The 22,759-nt window shown below is 37.9% G+C and overlaps 1 protein-coding gene across 4 annotated transcripts in view; it reads left to right on the plus strand.

Annotated features, from left to right (window-relative positions):
- Positions 1 to 22,759, plus strand: part of CEP112 (centrosomal protein 112) — a 158,731-nt gene that overhangs the window by 5,134 nt on the left and 130,838 nt on the right. For all 4 annotated transcript variants that reach the window (XM_065693275.1, XM_065693274.1, XM_065693276.1 and 1 more), the window contains exons 5-8: positions 3,274 to 3,370; positions 5,514 to 5,588; positions 13,931 to 13,978; positions 14,116 to 14,184. In XM_065693275.1, the coding sequence (XP_065549347.1) occupies positions 3,274 to 3,370; positions 5,514 to 5,588; positions 13,931 to 13,978; positions 14,116 to 14,184 (289 nt within the window). The remainder of the gene's footprint in view (positions 1 to 3,273; positions 3,371 to 5,513; positions 5,589 to 13,930; positions 13,979 to 14,115; positions 14,185 to 22,759) is intronic.

Raw genomic sequence — 22,759 nt, forward strand, 5'->3', positions numbered from 1 at the left:
TGGAGATCTGACCCCTTTACTCCTTAGCTGAACCTAAGATTCAGCTCGGTCTTGCAAAGTTCCCCAAAACATGGGCAGGGTAGTGAAGCTTTATTTCATTTATTTCATTTACTTTTCCTTTTTTGTCCTGTGAGACTGTAGCAATCCCTCCATTGGTGGTGGGCAGATAGTTCCCAAGGCTCTGGTGAGGTCTTTGGAGACCCGTGTTACATATTATTTCACGTCAGGAGAAGCAAGTAAATGTGATGGAGTCAGTTATGGGTTTAAAGAGATCTGGAAGTGAAACTTAGCTGTGTAGGCATGGTTCTGCTAACGGTGCTCACACAGAGAGTGGAGCTGTGTCTAAGGAAATCTGAGTTTATGTTGGCAACTAGAAATTTCGGTAGCTTTGCAGATTACACGAATTAATCCTCATAGCAATGAGAAACTTAGGTTAAATGTGAGTTATGCAGGAAGAATTACTGAAGGCAAATGTTTCAGCTGCTGTGTTTTGTAGAAATAGCTTATTTAATACATATTCACATACGTTTATGTTAAGACTTTCGCCATACTCAACATACAGATCCCATCTTTGTATTTCTAGTTTGGAATGGGCTGTTCATGCGATGTGTTGGATGTTTCTGGGCTCTGCAGTTTGTACAGAGAGCCAGCAGATGGTGGTCTTGTTACATTACACTTGTATGTCTGCTCAGCACTTGTATCAAGCAAGCTGTCTGCACAAGCATGTAACCTGTGTAGCTGGGTGAAAATTATGCATTCCAGCCGTGTCTCTGTTCTTACAGATAGACCACAACATTTTCTCAAGACAAAATAGATAATGTCAGTGAGAAATATTTGAGTAATTTTTTGATGTTTATCTCAAGATTCCCTCCTTTAAAAGAAGCAACCAAACGGAGAACTTCTTTTCATAGTCATTCTTATCTTGCAATACATATACTTCTATGTGTGAAGATTCTGGCTTTTCGATACAAAGTTTTTTATCTGGCTAAATAAGAAGCAGATAGACAAACTTTGCTTGCATGGTGTATATGTGTAAGACCAAGCCAGCTGGAGCTAGAAAGGTGCATCTTTATTTTGAAACATGAGCAGATTGGCTTCAGCAACATGTAGCTTGGTTTGAAGAGAAACCCAGGCTTTCTGACCCCATAGGAAATAAATATGTGTATGTTTATAGATCATGCCTGGAAAACATTGTTCAAGGTTAGTGCTGTATACCAAGAGGAGCCAGTGAGTTTCCCTTACTTTGTTCCTTGTAGGAAATTATTTACTGATCTCCTTTATTAGCAGCAAATTGCTTCCTTCTCCCATGCTAGCTCCCTGTTTTGGCTGAAGCAGGAGGTCACAGGGCTGGTGTCAAGACCGTTCTCTACTCACCTGCCATGAGAGGAAAAAGAAATAATCTTATCTTGTGATTTCTGGAGCCTGACCCATATTAGCAGAAGGCTGGAAAAGGGAGTGAACGGGTCGTATGTGGTTGATAGAAGCAAACTTGCAGTCCATCCTTAAGGATCTCTTCAAATTCAGTTTATAGAATCAGTTAAAGCCACTTTCTTTTCAGTTCCTCTTCAAAATAGCAAGTAAAGAACCAAGAATGTATCTAGACTTCTCTTCCCCATTTTGCCAGTTTAAAATACTACAGGTAATTTGGGCTGGTTTGTGTATTTATTGATACTCCTTAATCTCTTGATGATAGGGGCATGAAATCTGTTTTTTCTCATTTTAAGCAATTGGGGTTGTATTGAGTTGTTAAGTAACCTGAATACTGTTCGGAAAAGAAGCCTGATAAAAGTGCACATCTACTGACAGGCAAAGCTTTGTCTCCTTTTAATGATTGATAATTTTGTGTCAAATGAAATCCGGGTAAGAAATGCATGATTTGGAACATGCTGAAGACAGTCTCTGTATACTTCTATTTCTTTTGGGTTTTTTCGCCTCTAATGCTGTGCTTATCTAAACTATTTGCAGCTTTGCAATAGTTACTTTGCATCCCTACCCGTTGCTGGTATTTAGTGGTGCTGGAAGGGAAGGTATGCTCCCAGTTGTTCTGTCTCACTGTTCCCTGCTGTTTTGTTGAAAGCTGGGGCTGTGCTTCATGAGGAGTTCGTCTGGGTTTGTCTTCCTAGAAGTGACTAGTTTATATTGTACATGCAACAGTTGTCTTTCTGTTCACAAACACTTAATTTGTCTGTGTTTTTTTGGCATCACTCACTGTATAATTTGCTGCCAGATGGAAAGGAAGGTATTTTAGTGGTCTGATTTGATTTTAATATAATACAGTTAGTTCATTTCACCTTCCTGTGACTTAACAGGAGTTTTTAATTACATTAAGACGTGTGGATTTGACAGTGGAGTATATGCTGAAGGGTGTTTCACTACTGTTTTGGATCTTTTGCTCTATCAGCCTGTCTAATAAACTCTTATAACTTTCATTTTATTTTTGTCCTAGGCAGTTCTTTTCTTTCATTGTTCTATGGTTGAGAAGTATCTATTGCCCAGGTACATCACTGAAGGTTATCAGCACCTATCTGCTGTTCTTAATTTCCTGTTGCTTATGACTAAACAACAGGACTTTGACTAAAGCTTTTCCAGAAAATCCCTGTCCACTTCAGTGCCACCAAACCACTTGAGTCGATAAAATAGAAATGCAGCAAATACAGTCTTTAGGACTTCTTTTTTAGCATGTTGCTCTCCACTTACAAGTCATCGCCTTCCTGTTGAGCTCTGTGTAGTGCTTGCCCTTGTCTTCAGGTCTGTATGTCCTACGAAACATACCTTGATCTAACCTCGCGTATTTTTGGTCTTTAAAGTCTTCTCTCCTTTGGTGCAGCCAACCATTACCTTAATTCCTTTTTCTTCTCCTAGATGCTGGACTTTATCCTACACTGTCTCAGATGCTCAGTTATTTTGTTTTAAAAACATTCTTCTAGGTCAGCCTTCTCAGCTTGGATTTAGCCTAAAAATCTGTTGGCAGATGCTGGGTCCTTCAGTAACAGAAATGCAGAGAACACCTTTTAATATACTGTGATGTACATGATATTTCTGGTATTTTAGTTGGTGTGGGAGGTTTTGGTGTTGTGTTTTTAATGGAATGCTGAAGGCTTTTGTTTGCCTTTAATAAGAATTTTTTCATTTTCTTCTACTATTTTTGATCTTTGCATCTTGACAATTATTTTGTATATTTTAAAAGATTTTATTTTAAGATTAACTTCTTTTGTGTGCCACAAATTGCTGAAAATGAATTCTCTCTCTGCTTACTCTTTTTGTTAATAATAGGGAAAAATTCAAATACAGTGAGAAGCCAGCATTAAGATCACATTCTATGAGTCCTCCTCACCGGACAGCTGAAGACAACCCAGCCACACCACAGTCTGTAAGATGCTTCTCCTTTTTGTCATAAAACTTGCTCTAGTTTCAATGTATTGTTTCTGTATACCCCCATAAAGCTGTTATTTCTAATTGCATGAAGCATGATCCCTGTGTACAAGTGCAGACATTTGGGAACGAGTGATAGAAAGGGCTAACGCTCATCAAAATGTGCCCTCTGCAAGGGCAGGGGAAAAGAACTTCTTGCAGGATGCTCTCCATTAATCCTAACAGTTGACCTCTGTTTAGTGTAGTGTGATTAACGTCTGCTGCGTTGTTTTCCCTAGGCTTGGCAAGCTGACTGTATTGACATCATTTTTTATTTTGCAATAGTAGATTAAAGAAAGCTGCATAGATGTCTTTGGCTCTCTTTAGTGATGGTTGACCTCTGAAAGAGTGAATTTTGGACAATTTGTTTTATCAGGCTTTCCACAGGCAGCATTGTGGCTGATAGAAGGACACTAAACAGACTGCACTTAAAACCCTTTTAGTCCAAAATATTTAATGATATTGTATGTATAATTGCAAGCATTTAAACTGAAAATTACTCCTGACAACTACATGTTATCAACAAGCATCGTGAATGTACTCCGTTGCCTTGCAGTGTCCAGTCTATATTACTGGAGAGGTCTGTCTGACACGGTTCCTTTGCCATAGCCAGTGCTTCTATAACAGCTTTCATTCCCCTGTGAAACACTGAATTTGCTGTATGTATATTGTGGGCTTGCCCACAGTTATTGTTTTGATTGTATCAGAGGAACAGTTTAGAGAGCATGCAGCTGGAAGTGGGCTGTTGACACCTGAGCAGTTCATACAGACTGTTCTTACCCTTCTTTACTGGGCTTATGACGATGTGACGTGAGAGTGGGATAAACTGGCAGCTTGCTTCTGAGGTCTTTGTGAGGAAATTTGTGTTCTGATATGTGTTTGGAATAGAGGACTAGCAAGGGATGTTTTACCATGGCGGGCTACAAGTGGTCTGTGGGCAAAAAATGAGTGTCTGTTCTATGCTCTGGTTGGTATGAGTGTATTTATGTGTGTGCTAATTGTATATATAGGAGTGTGATTAGAAAGAAATGACATGATAAAAAATAAAAACCAGATGCTGGATTTACTAAATTTCTCCTCATTGGTTTCCTGTTTATTTTACTTGACTTAAAGAAATAGCTTTTATGGAACAGTTTTTGTGAAGAAAAGGGTTTCCTTCAGTTGAAACCTGGATCTGGGGCTTTAAAGCTTCTCATTTTTGTTGTTTTGTTTATGCTTTTTGTTCTTGGCTCTGCCACAGGCTTGCAGGGCAATGTTAGACAAGTCAGTGCACGTCATTGTTCTTCAGCTCCATATATTGGATTCTACTGTGATTACAGCTTTAAAAGGGCCTTTAAGTGAAATAATTCTCTCTTGCATTGCCAAACAGTTTGATGAACATTTGGCTGGCTGGAACAAATAGTATCTTGTTCTGTTGTCAGTGATGCGCAGATGTTCTGGCATAATTCAGGCCCAGGTAGAGGAACAGGGAGTCTTTTAAGAAACATTAAGAACTGCCTCAACCAAGTGTTGATTAACTGAAGTCAAAGCTCCATTCACTGTATGTTTATAATGAATGAGCAGATTTAAGAAAGATTTGCTTGCACGCCAATATGCAGACCTCTTGTGAACAAAACTTAACGTGACAAAGTAATCCAGGCTTCAACGTTCTGATTTTCTGGTTATATCTGCCCACTATAACTACCACTGCCTTGCTGTGGTTTCCTTTAATTACTATTACTTTTCATTTATTTGGAGGCTTAGGGGGTGATTTCTGGATTAGCCACAAAGAAGGTCCTGTGGAGATGGATCATTTCTAGCTTGTTGCCTGAAGAACAGAGTAGTTTGATTTTTGTTTAGTAAACTCGCCCTTTGTAAAGGAGGCTGTTGCTTTGGAAATAAGTAAAATAAAGAGCAACATTAAAGTGAGGAGACAGCTAATTTATCCTTTGAATTCCTTTCTTAGTACAGTATCCTACTGGTAATGGAGCTATTTAGATTAAAGCTGCCAGAGGTGTTAGGAAGCACAGTGTAGGCATAGCCAAGTCAATGAGTAGCTTATTTTTTTGACTATATATCTGCCAGCTCTTCTGATATGTTGTTTGACTTCTTTTATGTTCCAGGACCATCGTCATAAAAAACCCAGTTCTTTGGATGACAGCGACCTCGAAGCACGCCTCAATAGTTGGAATCTCGGGGTAAAATAAACAGAGTACATTGCTTTAGCGACTTGAAACAAAAACTCCTTAGTGATGTAGTTTGCATCTGGGAATTTAGTCAACAAAACTTGACGTAGGAATCAGGCTTTTAGACAGGAATTGGTAAACTTGGAAAGGTTAATTATGAATACATCTCATCTTGAGAAGAAAATGTTAAAAATACCTTATTTTAAAGCAATAATAATCTTATTGTATGTAATATTCTTGCTGATAAATTAAGCAAAATAATGCTACCTGCTGGTCAAGACCAAGTGTCTTACCCTGGAAGAAACTCAGATTGTTTCTTATAACTTGATAATGTTATTTTAAATCTGTGCTTGTATATAGGACAGAAGAGTTTGGCTTTTTGTATTGCTGTTTTTTTTCTAAGGAGTACAGCGTTTGCAAGCCATTAATACAACTTAATGTTTTCTTGCCAGAGTTTGCCTCTCTTTGGTAATGTCCAAGGTGCTTTTCAGTGTGTTAAACTCTTTCCTCTCCTTTTAACAATTAGAAACTTTAGACCAATGCTGTGGCTCTGATTCCTGGACAGAATAGCGTGTCTTTATCGAGGGAAGAATCTACGATGCATTTAAATTTTAATTTAAGGCTACTGTTATAATAAGACTTTATTCCCTTGGTTGTATTTTCTGTTTTATTAGCCCACAACAACTCTAAGGTCATAATGTAAGTTCCTTCTCTCTGTAGCTGTATCCCGCTATTCTGTTGTTGTCTCTTAAAACTTTTCACCTGTACCTCCAAATCTTTAACCTGTTTGATTAGGATTGATGTCCTCATAACAACTTAATTTTATTGAGATCACTTTTAATAAAGAGGGTTGTTTTTTTCTCTGTCATTTTCTGCGTATTCTCATAGTTTCAAAGCTCAGTTGTTTTTCGGGAGAGAGGTGAAGTTAGGAGGGATGAGTTTCTAATGAAATACTTCAGCTTTGGTTTTTGTAATGGTTATGTATTTTCATGTTGTCATTTTCATCAGTTGCCAAATAATCCTTATTCTTCCTACACTAGTGTCAGTCCAGAGGGATATGACAGCATTTAAAAATCTTGCCTATTACACTCAGTGTTTTGCATTGAGAGTTAAGTTCTCAGTTGAAAACATAAATGATGAGAGAATGTTAACTTTTTGTGTCCTTCTTGGTGTTTCTTGTGCTGCTGTGGTGCCTGTTATCATTCTGAATGCAAGTTGCTTGCTTTACTTGTGAGGGAGAAGGAAGTCTTGGCCTTGAGCTCCAGGAGCTGCCCAACCACTTTCTCTGAACTAAAGGTTGAGACTAGTGAAGATGTTAGCCTGGGTGCATGGTGTTGCTCCTTGATGCTGCTTGTATTTGATAGAGTAATACGAGAACCATTTCTAGCACTTCTTGATTTAGATGAATGTATTTTTGGGGCATTGTCGTTCTGTTCTGGAGATCCACTCTCTGCACTAAAAGCTTTTCAATAGCAGCCAATTCTGGTTTGCAAAAGCTCTGCACAGGTGTCTGAAACAAACGTGCAAGCAGTCACTTGCAGGTTTTGGGATATTTGGACTGTATAAATACCTGGATTATATGAGCAGATAGTTGTAATACCTTGAGCTTTTAAAGCTGATGTAGAAAGGAAACTTGCTCATGGCCATATTACAAATTGTTCCAGTTGATGTTGACAAAGAATCTCTTTATATCCAGCATTTTTATATCAGTGTTGATCTGCCTGCTTGCTTATCTCTTTAATTTTATTTGGGGTTTGTTTCTTTTTCTAATTGAAATTCCAGTTTGCAATCATGTTGTGTTGATAATGGATGGTTATTAAACTGGGATGATCCTCCACTGATATGGGAGCAATCTTGGATAACAAATTGGCTACCGTGACACATAAATCAGTTTTTCAAGTCTCCTCTCCGGGGATGGTAATTAAACAAGTCGCTAGTGAGAGACTTTGATTGCTTGATAAGACTTGTTGGGAGTTAGGATTTGGGGTTGTAAAAGGGAGGTCTGTAAGTGGTTGTTCTTGAACAGTGTTCCCCTGCTGTGGATCATGGCCTGCAGTGGGCTCTTAAAGGGTCAAGGTGTTTTAAGTAGGGTTACATACTTAAAGAAGAATATTCGATTATTAAAGATAAAAACTTACTAAATGATGGCAGCACTTCAGATTCAGTGAGGTTTGAGTTCAGGATGTGACTGCTATTACTTACAAGCATTTACGTTGTCATAGGAGCACCTAGCTATCTTTTGCCTGCTAGCCACATTTGCAGACCATTTGAGAAGCTTAATTTACAAGCGATGCCACCTCAGATACAGGAGACCCTTGACCCAGGAGGATACTTCAGTAGTGGGGGAAAGTTAGGGGAGGAAATGCAGAACGGCTTTTGCTTTGGGCGCCCTAATATAAATCCAGTTGTTTTAAAAAAAGCTTTCAAGAGTTCCTTGGTGTTTGTTTTTGAGTTTTACCTGTGTCTCAAGGAATAGACGGTGAATCAGGGTTGCCAATCTGGCAAAGGATGTGTGCTGCTGTGTGTTCTTCTTGCAGTGATGGGGACAGAGCTGATCCTGGGAATTTTGGACAAGTCTTTATATAAGGATTTTTCTCAGTAAGAATCCTTGAAATTTTAGGAAGCTGTTCTTCTTTCAGGCAAATGTATATTTTGGTTAAGAATCCGCAAACATCTAGGTAGGTGCTGTACATAAGGGTGAGAAAAACCTTAGCATCTTCCAGCCGTGAGTTCCTGCTAAGCCTTCACTGTTCCACTACAGGCTTGTCTGGATTATAATGACCAGTTATACACTGTTAGTTTATTTTTACCCTTATCTCTTGGGCTTTAACTTTGATGTATTCTAGATTTCCTCTTCTTCAAAGATGGTTTGTTTTTAAGGTTACATACTGAATGTGTTTCCACTATTTGTGATATGCCTACAGCAGTGGCTGAGCTATTATTATTACTATTATTATTATTACTATTACTACTATTAAAAGTATTGTGAAATGTTTGGGTAAGTAATTTTATGGTGTCTCTCCTAAGCAGGGAGGTCAGAGCTTAATAGAGAGTAATATGGAGGCTTCAGCTACTTGTTGCTACTAGTAATAACATTTGCTACGCAAGAAGTAAGACTTTGCTAACATTGTTGCTTCTCATGAGTAATAAAAGTACTTTTCCAGTTGCCTTGCAGCATTCCTGATCATCTCTCTAACATTTTATTGTTCAAGTTCTTTAGATTCTAGTCATGCATGAATAAATGTTTAAAAGGAAAAAAAAAAGCTGGGTTTTGATTGTGGTAAATTTGCCTTTTATACATGGAATACTAATTTTAAATACATCATAACAATATGCTTTTTTTAGCCCTCATTGACTCTTATCTGAACTGATGTGGGGACTGTCCTTTCTTAAGTGTTCATGCCTTGAGGTTGCATTTGCAGTGTAGAAAAGACATCCTTTTGTATTGCCATTTGAAGGGGAAAGTTTCAGAGCCAGGAGTTTAGGCAGACACAAGTCAGCTTTAGTTGCGTTGTTCCTTTCCTCTTTTTGTCATGATTTAGCTATTTCAGAACATATAAAATCAGTTAGCTGAGTTGTATTTAACAGCTGTCAGTAGACTTGTATATATTGTTGCAGATTTAGTACATTTCATTAATGGGACATCCTCACCTTTCCTTTTGTTATGTCTCAAGAAATAATTAAATATTGCAGTATCAGGAAAAGAAATTACTGGATAATGGAATTAAACTGACTTTTTTTTCTTCCTTTTCTTTCTTTCCTCTTGTTGTTAAGCTTTTTGGACTGTAGACAAACACAGGTTTTGGGTAGAAAATTAAAGTGATGTAAAGGAGCATTAAAGAATTTAATCCCTGCGTATTCTTACCTGATCTGCCTATATATACACTTTTTCATGATGCTTCCGATACATTTTCACTTGTCACTGAATTGTAGTCCATTTGAGGTGTGACAAAGCAACTCGTTTAAACATCCCAGGAAATTCAGCACTTCATTTTAGGTTGAAAGCATACAAAGAGATTGTACCCTCAGAAACAGCAAAGGGGTTTTTAATCAGTGAGAACACAGTTTTTCATCACTGGAATTCAGCCAGGACAAGAATTAACTCTTTAGCCTTTAGCAGAAATAATGGGGGATCTTCAGCACAAAGAACTGGGACGCTCATCTCTTAATATGGGAAATGTTATTGCCTAATAAAGGTTTAAGAGGACGTAAACCAAAGTCTAAGACCAAAGAGTTGCCATGGTCAGTGGCTTACATTACGTTCTTCTTTTTGAAGAAGTTTTCTGTCACACAGGGTTAATGTAGATGTGAGCACAGAGGATTGCTGGGTGGCTACAGCAGCAGTGTACCTTGTGCCTGTTTTGTGTACTTGGCTCACATCTGCCTGTGTCTTTCCAGTCTAGTTAAGCTCACCCATTTCTGTACAAGCCATCTGATTATCTTTTGTTTGGTTTCTTAGTCTCTCTGCTTACAGTAAACATACCTACTGGATATGTTGTGGCCTCCGAGGGCAGCAGCGCTGCAAAAACTTTCCCACAGTGAACTCCAAGTGGTGGTGTGACTTCAAAAAATCAATTCAACTTCCATGCTGACAAACAATCTTCATGTGCTTTAATGTCCTTCCACTAAGACTGCAGAAGCAGCATTAAAGTGAGCTTCCCTGCGAATTATGATGTTAGATAAGAATGTCCTTACTCAAATTTCCTGAAGCTACTCAGCAGTTATTTCTGTAGGGAACATGCTGGCTGGCCGGGTTTGTTAGATTAAAGTAAGAATTTAGGGCAAGGTTCAGTTTAGTTGTTTACCATTTCAAAATCTTAAGTGTTCTTAACTCTTTCATGTGTGTTTTTTCCATCCTTGTTTTGAAAACAATCCCGTTTTGTCTTTGAAGAAGCTTAAGGGAGAATTTGCAGTAAGCCCGATGATCCAATTGTGTTGGTTTGGGGTTTTTCTTACCCACTGAATCTTAATATATCCCAGTCACCTTCTGACTCTGTTATTGAGCTGTAATAAGCTACAGTCGTGCATTACTGAAGATAAATATACCTTGATAAACATCTTCCAAAGAATGAAATGTGACTTTGGAAGCATTAATGTCGTCATTGCAGTATTTACTGTGTCCGAAGAGCAGAAGCTTTGGTCTAAGTTTCCGGGCTATGATGGGTACAAAGCCTGTACGGTATTTCCAGCCCAAGGGATGAAATGTTGTTGATGTCCTGAGGATGAGTCTTGCAGAAGTATTTAGTGCTCAAAATTGTGCTCTTTCTGTGCTGTCATTGCTTTTGGGGGAGTCCATTTCAGCTCAGTTTGTTTCTGTCAGTGCTGCACTCATTGCTTGTGATGGTAGCTCTAAAATGTTTACTTCAAAAATGCTTAGTTTTGACTGCTTCAGGTGTTGTTACAATAAATAGAAATTGAAAATACTGAAGTGAAAGATTATGGCTAATTTCCTTCAAATTCCATTTTGGAATACGTGTTTTTCTTATGCAGACTTCTGCCATTCCTCTTCCAATTTAAGGAGCATGGGTATATTTTCATAAAGGAGATTATTTCTGTGCAATAATGGGGATCTGATCATCCAAAGCCTTCCCAACTCTGGTTTATGAGGATTCAAATACTACAAGGTGACCATGCCAGTCCCCACAAATTGCGACATGGTTAGTTGTCTGTGTAACTGCCTAACGGAGCAGGAGGATCCAAAAGCTTTCCTACAAAGAAACTCAAAATGCCATTTTTGTTAAGAAGTGGTATTTACAAATTAGAGTTCAATTCTAGTTCAAATAAAGATGTCTTTCATGATGACATTTATTTGGTTCATACTCTTAAAAAAGCATGTGATTTACTGTTCTTCTCATGGCAGTCCTTCAGTTTCATCCATATGTATTTTGGTTTGTCTTTGACCTTTTGGTTATTATTTTTAAATTTGCATGTTTCTCATAAATACAAGCTGCTTTTTTCTTTTTTGGGGCATTCTTTATTGTGATACTCCCTCTTTAATGTGGTAGAATTCTGAGAACAAGAAGTTTTGCAGAAGACCAGCATGAAAAGGATGAATGTTGAGGCATTAAATGTTTACAGATCAGTTTAAGTGGATATAATCCGCAACAAGTAACAAAGTGGGAACATTTAACTTCAAAGCACATATGGCTGCTGTTACCAAATCAAAAAATCCAAGACTTGGGCCATACAAAGTATTAGAGATGCGTTTTCTTTCTTGTAAACAAGTAGTATATAACTTAGTGTTTGGTTTTGAAATGAAGACTAAATGGCTTCATTTCATGGTCAGATAAAGGATTGGAATTAACTGTAAATATGTACAATCATTTTCAGCTTTAAAAAAGCAAAAGTGAATGATTACGTTATTTTACATGAGAGAGAGGGCTTCTGGAAAATGGTTAAGCCTTTGAAATTTGGTTGGGGAAGGCTTTCAGTGCTATTGGCTGCTATTGGTTCAGGGAGTCGGATCAGGGTTTGCCTTGAGCTTCTGGCTTCAGGCCTTTGGTCCTGGGTTTCTGTACAGGTGGTGATTAGAGGTGTAGGATGGATGGGGACGCTGGTGAAATAAGCTAGAAGGAAGAGTATAATACTAGTAAAATTAGAGAACTTTTAGACAGAAAATACTATTGCACGTACAAATGTGTAGAACAAAGAAACCCCTCTAAAATTTTTCTGGCTTAGAATTTCTGTGCTTCTTATTTCTATCTCTTCATTATTATTATTATTTTCTAATCACTGTTATCTGTATGCTGTGATTAATGCCCCGTGATGTTCTCACTCCTGTATTCCTCTCCTCGCCAATCTCCTGTGTCCAAAACTATTGAGTTTGGTTTTGCAGTAAGTGCACGCAGGATTCCTTTATGAACTACTGTCTGTGCATGTGTTTTGCATGCGCAAAACCCCAAAATATAACCAACCCAGGATGCTTTACATGAAAGAAAGTATAATGTATCTGTTTTGGTAAACTCATTGACAGTATAGAGAAATGGGGTATCTGTTAAATTATTGGTTTTCTTATACTTTCAATTACAGCATTAAAATATTAGATAATATGAAATAGAATGGATATGGTAAATGTGAATAACTACAACTACTTCTGGGGGAAATAGGATGACTCTTCAACACCATATAGAAATCCTACATAACCTTTTAGGATAGGAAATGAATAACACTATATCAAATTGAAATTTCATAGGGTTTAAGCCTTCCTTTCACTGATAAATCCAATGTAAAACTTTATTTAATAGTACTGGAGAAAGTGCAAGCATTTGATACATTTACCATGCCTCAGAGATCAATTTGATCTTAAATAAAATAAACTAAAATGCACTGAATGCTGTAAGATGTGCATTGCTATCACATTCACATTCCAGATCTCACTGCCACGTTTTGCAAGATTATACCCTTGAAAGCTTTTCTTGGGTGTCATGCATTCTCTATGATGTGATATTTGAGACTCATTGTCGGAGTAAATTGAAAAGATAGAGCTGTCTGATAGAGGAAGTGGGTTGTGAACAATGTTTTGTATTCAGTTCTTAAAAATAGTGATTAAAAGCGCTGCTTTAATTATACAGTGGTGTTAATGAATATTTCCTTATGCTTTGTCTCTATGGCTTACATGTGTGGGTATAGTTTCAATGCACTTGACTGTAATTTCTCAAAAACACTAGATGAAAATCATTGTAATCCGTAAATTTATTCTAATTTTACTGATTTAAATGCAAGTTTATCCAATAAAGTTAGAATCTTTTGCATAAGCCAGGTATTCAGCTGCCAAATTCCTTTAAAACATGCATTGATGGAATTTTTACAACCACAGGGGGTTGGGGGAGAAAAATAAAGTGCCATTTTTGAACCATTTCCATTAGGAAACACTAAAACTTTAAAACTTGCTGAGTAGATCATGTCCAGCAGAATGATCCCTTATAAAGATTTCCTATTTCTGTAACTTGTAAAAGATGGACATTTGCATTCCATAGAGTTCATTTCTTAGGGATCGTTGAAGTGTTCTAAAGGAGAAAGAATTATGCACAGGAAAACTAATTTATGTGTTACTTCTAGGTTATAGCTGTGTGTCTAGAGACATGATTTGCAGATAAGCTGTGTTTTAGTAGATACTCAAATCTTAGTGGAAAGCAGTTCTTGAACTGGTGTGTATAACCAGAGGCACGCTTAAAGCTGTTCAATTTTTGTTCTTAGAGTGATAGAGTTACTGGGTTAAGTATTCCCACCCTGGTACAGACCACTAGAAGTTGTCATTCCAAACTTTATTGGGTATTTGGAGATATTTCTTACTTTATAGAAGAAATAATAAGACATTGTTGATGTGATGACTTTCTCTCTAACTTGTTTTTCAGTTAGAAAATCCAAGATACTTGCGAGAAAAACCAATGCCCGTGTCGTTGGTATGTATCTATATTCCCACAATATTTTATAAGGGGGACAACAACATGCTTCATATTCTTCATTTCTGATTAGGGTGGATTTTATTTGGAGTTACTGCTTTGAATTAAGTTGTTTTGAACTCTTTCGCATTCAACAGATGACACCCAAAATGGGCCGAGGAAGAAGCAGCCCTGTACGTGATGAGCAGGCGCTGTTTCGAAGAGAGGTAAGATCCTTTTTAGTCTTTTGGGGAAAAGAAGATTACACCCAAATTAGGACATTTTCTCAGGAAATCGGGTATTTGCAAAACCAGTTTCTTGTGGCAGAAGATCTCAGGGAAGAGAGCTTTTGCTGAAGTGCCAGGGCTTTTCATTATATATGGAATGTATTTCCCAGTTACTCAGAGAATAAAGAAGACTTTTGGAACATATTTAGTTTTCCTTTGAAGGAATTCTCAATGTAGAACAGTTTGAATTCTAGGAATTTTCCAAACTACCTTTTAACAGAACCAATGGAAGCCTTGATTTAGTGACAGTTTTTGTTAACCTTCTATATACCTTAAAATCTACAGATCTAGGCCTTATTTCCATTAGGTAGGAGTTAGAAAGGAAGTTGACATCATTTCTAAACCATTAAATTATCCCTCCTCTTACATGGTATCTTGTAAGGACACTTGAATTGTAACCTTCCTAAGGTTACTTTCAAGACGCTTTAGGATATGTCTTTAACTGGGATGCAGGGGAGGCTAAATTTGGTTTGCAGGTACGTCCATTGTTCATAAAGTAATTGTAGAATCCCAGACTGGTTTGGGTCGGAAGAGTGTTTAAAGCTCCTCCAGCTCCAACCCTCTGCCATGGACTGGGACACCTTCCACTAGACCAGCTTGCTCCAAGCCCTACCCAACCTGGCCTTCACAATGTATATGAAAGTCAGCTTTGTGTTGATAGCTGTTGGTCTAATTCAACACTTACCCAAGCAGCCTGCTGTGGCACTTGCATAATAGATGTGCCTTTCACTTTCTCTGGTATAATATTGGCTGTTCTTTTGTATTAACAATATTGAAACCACCATTGCCTTGGGATGAGGCAAGGTTTCATAAGATGTGAAAATAGAGCAAAAAATAAAGTAAATTGAAAGCACAATGCTGTCATGTAAGTACTATTTTCAAATTAAACAAACAGCTACATAAAATACAGCAAATACTTTGCTGGGTCAGTGGAAAAATCCTCGAAACCACACAGTAAAAAATCCTGTCCTTTTTGCTAATGGTACTTGACTGTGGGCTAGTTTAAACTGGAAAGTTTATAGACAGTATTTCACAATTGCCATGTGTGTGCTGTTAAGTAGAAAACTTCAATGTGTTTTCGTCTGATTTGGTTTGTGAAGCTCAATTAAGAATAAAGCCTTTTCACTTATAGAATGTGAATGTATTAACAGAAAAATAGCGCTTTACCGAAGGTTTGGGTAAACCTTTAACTGTTTTCAACCTCTTTGTAGTAGAACTGGAGAACATAAAATAGGATAACTGTGGTTTTTTTGCTTTTAACCTTTACACCTTTGTTCATAAACCATTCCTGCACCTGTTTTGACCCTGTAATGCTGAACACATGGCCATTTCAATGATAACCACATCCCAGATTTATGAAAATGGGAATATCATCAGGCAGTGGGGTTTAGTCATATTTTCCCCAAATCCTTCTGACATGGATTAAACCATTTGGGAAACTTGCTGTTACTGAAAAATCATGTGCTCAAATGAGGAAAATGCAGGAAAACAGGAATAGGTTGGCTTTCAGCAGTACAGCGAACCAGAACAGATGGGCTGAATGCCTTATCTAGATAAATAGGAAGAAGTGTCTCTTCGAACTTCACCTTTGGTCATCCTGAATGCCACCCGATACTGCACAGAGCAGAGCAGGAGGAGAGGAAAAGTTCTTAGTTGTGATTGTTCAGAACAACAGAACATAACTGTTGCTCCAGTATGGGCTTGACATTGTTCTGGAATTAGAACCCAGATTTGTCTATATTAATGAAACACGATGCTTGTTTAACCTTTCTCAAGCAACCGATGTATCCTTTAAAGGAGTTTGGGAGTTTCTTTATAAAGTTCTCTTCATTTTTCATTTTGTCAGCCTTAATTTTTCTTTCCATTTTTCTCCATTTCCTTCTGTTTTCTTTCTGTAAGCAAAGATATTTATCTGTGTAGACTCAGCAAAAGGAACATGAACAAACCTGAGGCAAGAACATTGGAAATAATTTTCTCTTTTTATCCTTTTAATTTAAAGGTTGTAATTAATACCAGGAGTACATTTGTACTGAGCTGTATAGCAGCTCCTAAATCATGTTGCTTTAGACAAATGCCAAGCTTGATGCTTTGTGCAGTAACTGTATTACGAAGTTTCATCTATTAACTGAGAACATGGAGTATTTACAATGATTTTGTTGGCTTTATCACTGCTCCTGTCACTTCTCTGGTTTGCTTTTTGGAAATCCAGTGATAAAGTCTTTGGACACTGAAGCAGCGGCTGCTTTTCCAGGTTCTTGTGTCCTAAAGCAGTCAGGCAGAAATGGTTGATTTCCTAATGTCAGCTGGAGGAGTAGTTAGTGCAGTGCAACTGGAGGGAGGAATAATTCTGGGGGAGGCAATGGGTAACTTTGCAAGAAGATACAGAATACCTGCAGGATAACTTGCACTGCTTTGTCACGTGGAGTGAGGGCTGTGAGGAGGGAACATGTGCCCAGGGAAAAGGAGAGATGAGCTGGATAGTGAATGGTGACTTAGAGTGTAGGGAATGGGAAAAAGACATCTTTTTTTCTTTTTCCCCTGAAAATGCATTTTTATGGGTCAAGGACCAGAAGTAAGATGAAAATGAAGAGGTTTTAGTTGATTTTTATTATGTATTCAAGAATTGTATCTTTAAGGTGCAGCCTGTTTAAAAAAGCTATATAGAACCTTTATCTTTGTAATCATTATATATGTTTTTCTCCTTTTTTCTGATGAATGAGCACTCCATTTATTGCATTACACAGATTTTCTTTGTAAAGACCATCAAGCCATGCCTATAGTATTACTGCACCAAAAGTGTTGGGATCTAGCAATGTGTTTATGTTAAGATAAAATCAGCACGCTGCAGTGATGATGTTATGGTTAAGCCTTGGTCTGGCTCAAAGTGTTCTGAATTTGAGGTGTTGAAAGCAGCAGATTTACTGTGCTTCTCGCTTATCTGGCAAGAGATTATGACTTGAAATGCGGAGAATTGCATAAGGGCTGCACTACAGATTTTCCCCAAAAGGGACTATATATAGGATATAAAGGAAAGAATGCAGGGAGGAAAGCAAGTGGGAGGGAGGGTAACACTTGCAGGTGTTATCATGGGAAAGAGATGGGGTTTTAGGAGAAGGAAAAACACACTTGAAGATAAAAAGATGTTTCCTTGCAGTTGGAGATGGTGTGCAGTGAGCACTGTCCTTTTGGTTTTGATTTCTTCCTCTTAATTGCTCTGTTCTGTAGCAGAGTATTTAAATACATGAATTAAATGTTTATTGCAAGCCAAATTAAAAGCAATAAATATAAATAGTATGGAGACAGTGTCCTGAAAGAAGGATTCTTGTAATTAAACTGAGCTTTTACCAATGTAAAAATAACATTATTGTGATTTGAGCTACGTCATGGATTTGATGGTTTTTTCCTCATTGAAAACAGATATTTGGTAACAAAATCTATCAGTCTTGTTCTGTTGTATATTATAATGAAATAAAAGTGTTTGTGTGCTCATGCGTATGAATGTTGTGTATCTGCTTGGTGGATGGCTACAGGTAAGTATGTGTATGGAATTGGGAGAGCTGAGTACAGCTAAAGGAAGCTATGTGGGCATGTAATGGTTTATTCCCCTTAAACATATTCCAGGCAGTGTGTATTGTGACTTCAAATAGTCTCTGGTTCATCTGAACGTTCTTTTATCCACAAACCTGATGTCTATTTCGAATGCAGTGTCTGATTTATATTGACAATTCACTTGTAAACTGATTCTCACCACCAAGTAATCATTCTGAATAGTGATCTGCTGGTTCGTGTTTAAAAACACAGCAATCCTGACTTCTGTTAACATGATTCCTGCCTGATTAATGTCCTCTTCCGAAAAACATATGCAAGTTGTCCATTGTCTTCCGTGTGAGGAAATCACATCCTGCCTTGCTTTGATAACTCTTCAGAATGTAATATCATAAACCCCAAACCTTATTGTGCTGCTAGCCTGGTGTGAGACATACAGTGTGTGTCAGGATGAGACATGCTTCCATAAACGTACTTGTGATTTATAATTCCTGTTGCTAATTGGTGTGGTCATGCAGCTCTATATGGGCATGTACAGTTCCTTATTTTTTTTCTCAGTAGTTTGTGGACTATGTCTTTAATTATAGCACATATGTGCTGGAGACATTGGGAAAGATCAAAGAGGTAGGTTAGCAATTCAAACTAGTGTTTTAACCAGTAGAATGTCCAGATGGTTGCCAAGCAGCTGGGAATTAATCTTTTCCTGCATGATTAATCTCTACCTCAAAGTGTGTGTCTCTCTTAGTGAAAAAAGAAGAAAGTTTGATTCTTTTTCTTTTGTCACACGTATGGATTCTGGTTTTTAAGGGAGAAAAGCCATTGACTATTAAAAGTAGGTACTACAGCCTCTTGTTGCTACATGTTGCACTAGTGAAAGGAAGGTGGGAGCACAGTTTTAAGGACTGTTTTAGGAGATGCTGAAATGAGTGTAAAAAGTTCAGCAGCAGCTGAAATACAGCATATTAAAAATGAAAAGGAGTAACACTGGGAGTAAAAAGTGTTGCTGCCTCAGTGTATAGAGCCTCATTTACTTCACTGGACTTGGTGCTGTGTGGAATTAGAGGAAGCTATCTGCTATTATACTCAGATTTTACTAACTCCCTTTGAAATCAGTGTGATTTCTGCATGTTCACAAGGTTCAGCTGGGTTCAGCTTTCAGTGCTGGCGATTGAAGATACGGTTTGTTGCGGTTTTGAGCTGTCACTTACGAAACTGCATCAAATAAGTTATTACTCTGTATAAGCTTTCACAATTTCCAAGCGTTCTAAGCTTTTTTGGTACTCCTCATGTCAGAGGCACTACTACTAGTGGCAGGCGTTTTGTTACGTATAGAAGTGGGACACTTGCCACTCCAAATAAAGCTGTTAAGCAAGTTGACACGATGTGGTGCTAATACGCATGTTTTGTTTATTAGTTATATAAAACATCCTTTAGAGCAAAAGTACCATTTCAAGTTATTGTAGTTGTTGGCACAAAAAGCTGTATGCTTTGCTCCCTATTCCCACCATTCCCAGCTTGGAAATCTGTGGAAAAATACATTGTTCTCTCCTTCAAGAGACTGATGACATTTACATATGAATAAGAACAATTGTCCAATTATTTTTCTGTATACAGCAAACGTGTATTAATGTTCAGTGTCATTTAAAAGCTGGTGTGATTTGATTTAGGACAAAGCCTGTAATTTTTAGTGGCTGTAAAAATGGGGCGATGTCATATTAATTTTTTCCTTTAGTGAATATCCAGTTTCTGTTCACAGTACTCTGTAAAACTGATTCGAACTGGAAGTAGCAGCTGTAGTGGTTTTAAAGAGCAAAGATACAAAGAAGATTAGATTTGTGGAGAGAAGTAGAAGTGTTTGTTAGGTCAAATAATATAGTCCAGATCATAAACATAGACTTTTGTGGAGGGGCCTTTGAATCTGGGCAAAATGCCATGTTTATAAAGGGTCTTTTTACATTCCAATTTCTGGCTTGTGGGTTTCACTTGTTTGATGCTACAAATCTCTTTGTGCTTTTAAGACCTGTGGTCATATTTGATACTTTGGTCATGATGTGAACATTTCACTTTGCTGTAGACACAGCACATTGGTGAGTCTTCTCTCCTAATGCACTTTGCCTGTTTTAATTGTGAAGGTTTTCCAGCTCTTGGCAGTCATGAGAAGGGAATATGATCACTATGTGTATCCCATGGCTGAAAGCTGGGGTGTATTTCAATGTGCATCTTACATAGTTGACCCTTCCCACTTTCTTTTCATACTATAATGCTTGTCCCTCTTCACTTAGAACCACTTCAAGAGCAGATATTGATCTGCAAAATTGCTTAAGCAAGTAGGTAGAAGCTGCTCATTAAATATAAGATGCGATATTAAGTTATTCATCATGTGACAAGCATGCTGGTTACAGACATCTGAGTGCAATGAAGTTGGAAATGGGGTGTGCTTTTCTGCATACTGTAAACTCAGTGCAAGCTTTTCAGCAGTTCAGTTTTGAAACTGGAAGATCAGTCCAATCTGATTTAAGCTTTATATGTACTGTAGAAGTTTCTATTAAAATAAATTGTTATAAAGGATGAATCTGCTTCCTTTTTTTTCCACGACAGTGATTTAGGTATTTAGGTGGTTATTCTGCCTCTTAACTTGCTCTAAATGTTTAAAATATGAATACACTTCAAAGCTAATCTGAAATATTTTTGTGGGTGCAATATAAGCTATAGAAATAACACCGAGAAAATATAGCTTGTTAATGATGATGTGAAATGCATTGTCCCAGATTACTTTTGTCTGAAGTCAGTGTGTCTTTATGTGTAATAAATCTTGACTGCTTTGCAGGGACGCTATCTCCTGCCTTGGTCTGCCTGTATAGTTTAAACCTCTGTATAAATTATCAGTATTTATTTTTATAACCCTGGATGTGAAAAAGGAGTGAACACAACTCAGTAGAAAGTCCTGGCTGTTTGTTGGTTTTGCGTTTTGTTGCTGTTTGCTTAAGAAACCTTTTTCTTCTATGGAAATATCAAAGCTTTGTGTTGTGCCTGATTTCTTTTAGCAGCTGTGTAACACCAAGACAAGTAAGTTTTGCCCTATATTCTAAGATACACAAGCCATTGTTCCACATTGTTAGCTCTTACTTTGAAGTTCTCATTTATTGTTTACATCCTTCTCCCCCTTCCTCACTTCCTCCCTCCCTCCCCCATGTATTCACAGGCTTGGAAAAAGCCCTGGCAGGCCACAAGTACTGTTTTGTCAAATAGCCAGAGCTTCTCTGATGGATGTTAAACCTTCAGGATGCTACCTCTGGCCTGAGGGCATTCCCTGTAAGAGGGACAAGTGAACAGCGAGGAGTAGTTCAAAGTTATCTCGGATTGATATTGTAAATCGAATGATTCGAATTGGGTATTTAAGTATTTCTGCAGGTTTTTGTAACTGGTGACAAGGCGAACGGTTCTCTTCTGTCATCAAAAGCTGATTTCACCTTCCCCCCCACCAAGGATTTATGACATTTGCAGATCAGACTCTATCTGTTTGACAGTTATTATTTACTTTTTCACAGCCCCTAACCCGTGCTATGAAGCACAGGACAGTGATATGATGAAACCCCGTTTTCAGTAACTATTTACTGCTTTTGGTGGTGTTTTGTTGTTTTAAATTAGGAAGAAAGTGTGACTAGGCACTTAAAAGCAGTTCTGTTGATACCACCCTCCGTGGCTTTAAATAACAGGGACAGCACAGATGTTTGACATCAGTGTTGTTTACATGGCCTTAGGGTTTAATTGCCTCATACTCTTTGTAAGGAGAATAAACAATGACAGAAATCCAAAGGAATGATGTGCAGGCAACAGCAATGGCTGCATTTCATACATAGCTGCAAACTCCTGCACTATAGCTAGATATTCTTGCTTTAGTTTTGTTTGGGGGTTTTGTCTGAATGGTACCATGCCAGAAACTTAAGGTTCTCTGCTGCCTCTTAACTAGTAATAGAAGCTATTAAACCTTATGAGCGTGAGCGAAGTTAATTGCTTCTAAGAAGGTGAATGACTTTACGAAGTCGTTTTTATCTTATTTTCTCTAAAACTCACAAAGGGTTTTGATGCTGTGGTAGGTTATTTTGTTTCTCAATATGTGTTTAATAAATGAAATAACAGCTGAAGTGCAAAGGGTGCCGTATAGAAGGGTAGCACATAAAGTTACAGGGCGCTGTTGCACAGGACATTGAGACTAACTTAGCAAATGAGGTTTGGCATTTGGTAACTACAGATATGTGGTATGGTTTTCATTTGAAAGATAACTCCTTTAGTGAAATCAGTATTTACTAACGTGTTTAAACTTCAGAATGGAAGGGGGAGAAGCTTCACTCCCACTTGTGATGAGCCCATTTACTTCATCCCCAGCCTTCATGAGATCACTGTGAAAAATGTGTTTACATGACTCAATTTTTTTATCTCCTTATGTGGTGAGGTTGGAATTCCGTCTTATGCAAAGGGTGGGTCAAAAAGCAGATTTTGACCTGAAGCCAGTACTCCAGGCTTTGCTGTAGGACGCTGGGTTGTTGTATGGATGTTTTTGGCTTTTCCAGCTGTTTTCCACAGAGAAAATATGAAGTGTAGGGCTTTTAAACCGATATATCTTTATTTTGACAGCACATGCTCAAATGAACACTTCCAAAACTTGATGTGTGAAGATACGTGTGTGTCGTGGAACTGTGGAGCATTAGAAACTTGAAATGATGTTTGAGAGTCTCCTGTTTTATTCTGCTGTTTTACCAGTTACTCATTACGAATACAACTTTCCTCTTAAGACTAGAAACCTGTGTGCACATCAACTGCTGAATTTCAGATACACAAGTAAATGTGAGGAGTCCCCTAAAGGGACACAATCATGGAAGTTGTGGATGAAGCAAACCGGGCAGTAAAAACGGAGCGCTGAAACTTCAGGATTTCATTGCGTTTATAGAAGTTGAGGACCATGGGCGCT

This window comes from Lathamus discolor, chromosome 13 (assembly GCF_037157495.1).
Source record: "Lathamus discolor isolate bLatDis1 chromosome 13, bLatDis1.hap1, whole genome shotgun sequence".
Classification (NCBI taxonomy): domain Eukaryota; kingdom Metazoa; phylum Chordata; class Aves; order Psittaciformes; family Psittacidae; genus Lathamus; species Lathamus discolor.